At 46.8% G+C, this 6,306-nt stretch overlaps 1 protein-coding gene across 1 annotated transcript; it reads right to left on the reverse strand.

Annotated features, from left to right (window-relative positions):
• Positions 1–1,971: 1,971 nt before the first annotated feature.
• Positions 1,972–6,095, reverse strand: dclk3 (doublecortin-like kinase 3). The gene is made up of 5 exons (XM_025006804.2): positions 6,066–6,095; positions 4,574–5,782; positions 4,286–4,418; positions 3,776–3,943; positions 1,972–3,672 (listed from the first exon to the last, which is right to left on the reverse strand). The coding sequence occupies exons 1-5, from the start codon at positions 6,093–6,095 to the stop codon at positions 3,008–3,010; spliced, it is 2,205 nt and encodes a 734-aa protein (XP_024862572.2). The 3' UTR covers positions 1,972–3,007.
• Between the last annotated feature and the right edge of the window lie 211 nt (positions 6,096–6,306).

The raw sequence follows: 6,306 nt of genomic DNA on the forward strand, positions 1-6,306 counted from the left end.
CCCCCCCCCCCCCAACACACACCCTCCACACGGACACCCCACCCCGCGAGACGTTAGCTGAGCTCGAGACGTTAGCAGCGTTAGCTCGCGGATGCTACCTGTCGAGCTCTAACGGTCAGCTGACGCGGCGAGCTAACGCTAGCTAGGCTAACGCTCCGGAAAGCGGGTCGTCAAGGAAGCAAAGCGGCGGCTAACTCGCCATTAAAACAACCACAGCGCGTATAAATGTCAACAAGCCCGTCGCTGTGTGACAACGCGACCATGTGCGGGGTGCGGTAGTTACTCACGGGCAGCTAAAAAAATAAAAACAAAACAAAAAAATAAAAACGCCGACTAGTTTAGCCGACTTGCAGCCAGGCTAGCTGGCTAGCTAACGCTGACACAGACACGGCAGCGGTCGCCTCTCGGAGAGCCCGGGCAGAACAAAAACAACTCAGCTGCTCTCTCGACGCCGTTATTCGCAACGACAGCAGGTACCGACGTGCGCCAGCGGCCCGGTTCGGCTCTCTTCCCCCGCCGTCCCGGCTCCGACAACGGCTCACTGTTCCGCGGGACCCACGGGAAGTGTCGATGATTGAAGCTACAGGGAGTTTTGTTTCTTTCTCTGGTTACACAGCCATCTTTGTTTTGTTTTTTTTTTTCTCCTGTCCGTCACCCCCCTTTTTGCACAGCCTTGTTTTTTTCCCCTCTCGGTTACTCTAAGTTACTGAGGCTTGAGATAAAAGTCACGTATTTAAAAGTAAACATGTTGCCAGCATTTGTAAAGGGGGGGGGGCCCTCTGCGCGCTGTAACTACTTGGTTACAGCCGTAAATTGGCTGACAGCGAAATGTTTTGTTTTGCCAGATGACTTGGGGTATTTAAAGACTTTGAAACGCGCATGCGCGGTGAGCACCTGCTGGTCTACTCGGAAAAATCACCAAAACCTGATATGCGACAAACTTAAAACTACATTCAGGGTTTAAAACAGTCTAAGAATACACAAAGGAAAGCTCATTCATATATTTTTTTACTTTTGTCTTTTATATACACGTTTCTTGTTATTAGCCTTTTGTATAGAGTCCGTTTATTAAATGTTTTGGAGCAATTTTAAAGGAACTATTTGTATTTGAACATAAAAAGTGGCCCAAAACATTGGCTGAAAATGCAGCAATTTCGGACTAGGAAATATTGCATAAACCCTGTACATTTCAGTTAATAAAAGGGAGGTTATTTTGCATGAAATATATAAGGAAATTGTGCTCTGGGTTATTGTCCTTCCTTTTCCCTTTGACTTCAGTCTTTTAGCAAATCAGTGAATTAACTTTAGGATGAAAATAAGCATTATTATTCATTTGAGTACAAGTTTCACTTTAACTGATCACAACAGCGACATCCAGTTTCCACATGAAGGCAATAATAAACTGATAATCAATTTAACAAACACCAGTGACAGGATGCAACAATTTTTGTGCTTTATGGTTATAATTTTTCTAATTTCCCACACATTATATTCAACAGCAGGCCTGTTAAATGTAACAGAAGGCTGGTTCTTCTAGTTGAGTATCTTCAAGCAAATAATATGCCACAAATATGTGATAATAAAAGGTAATAAACTTTTAAAACTAACTATAATCTGTGGGCTCTGGTATGTGGACTGCAGCTCTGTGGTGCCGCAGTTTTTTAAAAAAAAGGGGTTCAGCTGTTTTTAAGGAATCCTCTGTGTGTGTGAGTGTGTGTGTGTGTGTGTGTGTGAGGGGGGGGGTTGTAAATGCATAAATAATTTAATTAGAAAAACACAGTGATTGAGAAACGCCTTAATTACACTCAGCCTGTGCTGCTGACACTAGTTCAAAAGCATTTGTGGGCTTCCTTAACCCATCAGTGGCCTAAATAAAGGCCTACAAATGGTGGTGGTGGTGGGGGGGGTGCTTTAGGCTGGGTGGGGCAGGATGTCAGCGACAGCTGTCTGCCATCGAGAGGGACAGGATTAACCACCCCCTTTGGGCAGAAAGATGTGCCTTATTTGGTCTGCGTGGAATGGCAAGGCAGATATGCGGCGGTTTACCCGGCGGCTGAATGTGGTCACACGCTGTCCTCTGCGTTGTGCAATATTTGTCACAGGATCTTACGACACGCCGATTTGCACAAACTCCACGGCTGCAGATCGCCATCAAGAGTACTTCTAATCAGCAGTGGATGTTGTCAATAACAACCCCGTGAAAATAAACACACTGTCAAATACGACGGATGAGAATTTATTGTAGGAGAGCTGGAAAGTTTGCTGTTTTAGAAATACGTATACTACTAAAGTATCCTGTGGCAAACTTTTAGGAATGTAACTTTAAAATTATTTTTTAAAAAGCAAGTGTGTTAGCTACTACACCAACATTAAAAAAGTTCCCAATAGGAGACCTAATAATCGCATCTACAAAAGATAAACATGGTTTACAGAAAAATAAATCCAACACTTGAGAAGTTTACTCAAAAGTAAACAACAACAGTAGCACAATACACACACACACACATATATATATATATATATATATATATATATATATATATATATATATATATATGCTTTACATCTTTCCAACCTGTCTTTTTGTTTACAGGCCACAGAGGTGATTACACGATGTCCCATGATGAATATCTTATTAGGAGACAAACATTTATGAGCTGCATCGAGCCTCATCAATCAGCCTCCATTCAACCCAGGAGAGTAAAGAACATCTTCTGAGGATTCATCCAGCAGTCCATCCATTTTCCTTTTTCTTTCTCAGGGGAGCCGGTGTCGATCTCCAGCAGTCGCTGTGCAAGAGGCGGGGAGGGGGACACCCTGGACAGGATGGCAGTCCATCGCAGGGACACACGGAGACGAACGAGACAAAACAGCCGTTCACGCTCCCACTCCCATCTAGTTATCTGAAGGTATCTGAGGATTCAGCTGGTAAGAAATCAGAGGTGGGGTCGGTGTGGAGGACAGTGTGGGGGACGGCGCTGTGACTCTTTGCCTCGTTTTTTGGTTTTCAGTTGGGCGTTTTTGGAGGGTGGCCGCTGTGGGGTTGCGTGTTTATGTGCTGCTGAAGGAGAGATTGAGTTGCAGCTGGTTTGGACGGCGGGGGACCTGCTGCGATCTGGAGGGCTGTTTGGGTTGAAGCAGGTGAACCTGGAGGTGACTCCTGCTCGCTGTTGGGCTGTAAGGATGAAGACTCGGTTTGGGCTGCAGAGAAGCCACTCTGAATAAGGTCACCACGGTCTGCTATTGGCAGCTTAGGCCCTGGATCCAGTATTTCATGCTGCTCTGCGGAGGTTAACTCCAGTTTCTCTTGACTGCATGTACCAACTAAAGGTGTTAGCTCTTCGTTTTGGGACGACATGACATTGACCGTGCTCGTCTCCTTTAACTGTTTAGTAGGTTTAGTCTCGTCTTGTCCTCTTGCCGTGAGCTCATCGTGTCTCCCGAGAGTGCCACGGTGTCCTGCTGTTTTGTCTGCGTTTGTCTGAGCAGGTCTCTGAGCTCTCTGCGGCTCTGCCGAAGCGTCCGCCGCATTCCTCTGAGTTTTGTCTGCCAGCGCCCTCTGCCTGCACGTCAAGGCCATGGCTTTCACCCACTTGTGCTGGAGGGTTTGCTCTGCCGTCAGCCTCACAGCGGGATCAGGCTGAAGCAGAGATCTGACCAGGCTTTTAGCTTCTACGCACCCACAGGGGGAAAAAAAAGAAAACAAAACACAAATTGTGTATTTAAAGGTGTGTGACATCTGTGCCTGTGTGCAATATATTTGTTTTTGTCCCACCTTCTGTGATGCAGTCCCAGTAGGGGGAAGGAAAGAGAAGTTGTGCTTGTTTTATTAGCTTGAAGAGCTCTTCCTGGTTTCGGTCCCGACTGCGAAACGGGGCGAAGCCACACAGCAGGATGTAAAGGATCACACCCTGGGCCCACACATCCACAGCTACACCATAACCTGGTGGGTGAACCGTAGAAAAAATCTTTTCAAAATAAGATTAAAGGCGTAGCATCCCTTGAAGGGATGCTTATCACCCACGGCCTTTCAGGGGTTTTAATCTAAAACTATCTGTTTTTGTCAAACCCTGTAAATGATGTCATGCACCATCTCATCCGAGATCTTGCCAGATGAGATATCACTCAGAGAATGTGTTAGGGACGACTCTCAGCTACTACCACACCACATGTTAGCTCAATATCTGTAAAACTGGCAGAGTTGTGGCTATTTTTGTGTTGGCTAAGGTTGCCTTTGTCCGTGGGCGATTAATATCAGTACTGAGGCCTCTTAAAAATGCTTCACCTGTCTCACGGAGGATCTCTGGAGCCACGTATGTTGGTGTGCCACATATGGTGAAGACCGGTTCTGTCACGACCATGGCGAGGCCAAAATCCCCCAGCTTCAGCCGGCAGATGGCAGCAGTAACTTTCTCTATCTGAGTAAAAAAAAACATGGAAAATGGACAGCATCATTAAACAGGGTGAAAAGGCAGAAACCTTATTTACTTCTATAACATCCTGGGTATTATTGATAACCCTTTACCGCAGACTCAAAGAGGATATTAAAACATCGGCCTACCCTGATACTCACCAGTAGGTTTTCTGGTTTCAGGTCCCTGTGGACGATGCTCCTACAGTGGATGTAATTCAGTGCGTCACTCACATCTGACACCATCAGTCCCGCCTCGGCTTCTGAGAACTTCCCCCTTTCACTGATGGCCTCGAACAGATCCCCTCCGCTCACCAGCTCCATCACCAGGTAGGAGTGAGCGGGAGTGTGATGGTGCGCCAACAGCCGCACTATCCGGGGGTGACACAGACTCCCCAGGAGGCTCAGCTCGTTCTGCATCATGTGCTCTCGGCCAACCAGCTTGGAGCGCTCCACGACCTTCACAGCACAGGCTTGGCCGTCGTCACGGCGGCGGCACTCTCGCACCACTGCGAAGTTCCCGTCTCCGATCACGCGTCCGATTTCGTAGCAGCGCTCGACGTCCGACAGGCTGAGATCACTGCCACCTGAGGGGAGAACACGCGTCTCTGGGTTTTGTGAGCCCGCGCTCGCCGCTCCCACGTCTGGGGCTGGATTTAGGGGCTGCAGCTGCATCAAACTCCTCTCCCCGTCTCTTCTGACTGACCGAGGAGGAGAAAGTTTGACACGAACATCTGCCTTTTTCACTTCCTGTTCCTGCTGAGAACTTTCTTTTGGTTTCTTCAGCACAGGAGGAAGCGGGATCCTTCCGGACAGTGTGCTGCTGATCAGTTCTGGACCTTGATGCTTGGCCCTCCTTCCCAAGCAGTTTTCACACAGTATGGAAGACGGCATCTCTGTGTCTCTGAGGCCTTTAGTGTGTTTAAATGGATCCATCACAGAAGGCTGTTGCTCTTTGACTCCTCCTCTCACGCGTAATTTCTGCAGGTTGTTTGGAAGGTGAGCAGGTTTTCTACAGGAATTCTTTTTATGTGACCTCTGGGAGTCAGGATTGTAGTTTTCTTGCTGGTGTGATTCCGTGTGTTGTGACATGTCAGCGTTGTCGTGATTCTTGACGCTTGTGTCTCTGTGCGTCTCTTGGTTAGCGCCGCCGCCGCCCGTCCCCTCGCTGTATCCACTGTCAGCCTTGGCAGCTTTATTTGGCACTGGCCGGAGCTTCTTCTCCCAGGCTCGCAGTGCATTAGCCCGATAATGGGAATGTTCTGGAAACAGTTCCTCCAGAGCGTCCTGCACGCTGCTCAGCTCAGGACGGGCCTTCCCGAGAGCCAGGAGGGCTCCTTCGCCATGGAAGAAATCACACACGCCCTTCACCTAGGGCAGAAAAACAAACAGTAGTTACGAAAAATCAGCAGGAGCAAAACCTGGACCTTTCATGAGGTTCCTGACGTACAACCCCTATTTCAACAAAGTTTGGGAAATAACTTTTAAAACATCCCTAAAATATGATGATTTGCAAATCTCATAAACTCATATCGTATTTACAGTGGAGCATAGTAAAAATATGAAATGTTTCAATGAAGAATTTGTACAATTTTTACAAAAAAAGAGTAATTTTCAATTTGTTTTTCAGCAAAACATCTAAAAAAATGTGTACCACTGTAAAAGAAGCAGCTGGAGGAGCCATTTTACAATTAATCAGGTTAATTAGCTGCAGGTCAGTAAGAGGATGGTGTATAAAAAGCATTTTAGAGGCTGAATCTCTCAGCAGTAAAGATGGGCAGAGGTTCATCAGTCTGCAACAAAACTGCATCTGAAAAATGTGGAACAATTTCAGAATAATGTTCCTCCATGAAACATTGCGAGGACTCTGAATATTCCATCATCTACAGATCATA

Source organism: Kryptolebias marmoratus, linkage group LG5 (assembly GCF_001649575.2).
Source record: "Kryptolebias marmoratus isolate JLee-2015 linkage group LG5, ASM164957v2, whole genome shotgun sequence".
NCBI lineage: Eukaryota > Metazoa > Chordata > Actinopteri > Cyprinodontiformes > Rivulidae > Kryptolebias > Kryptolebias marmoratus.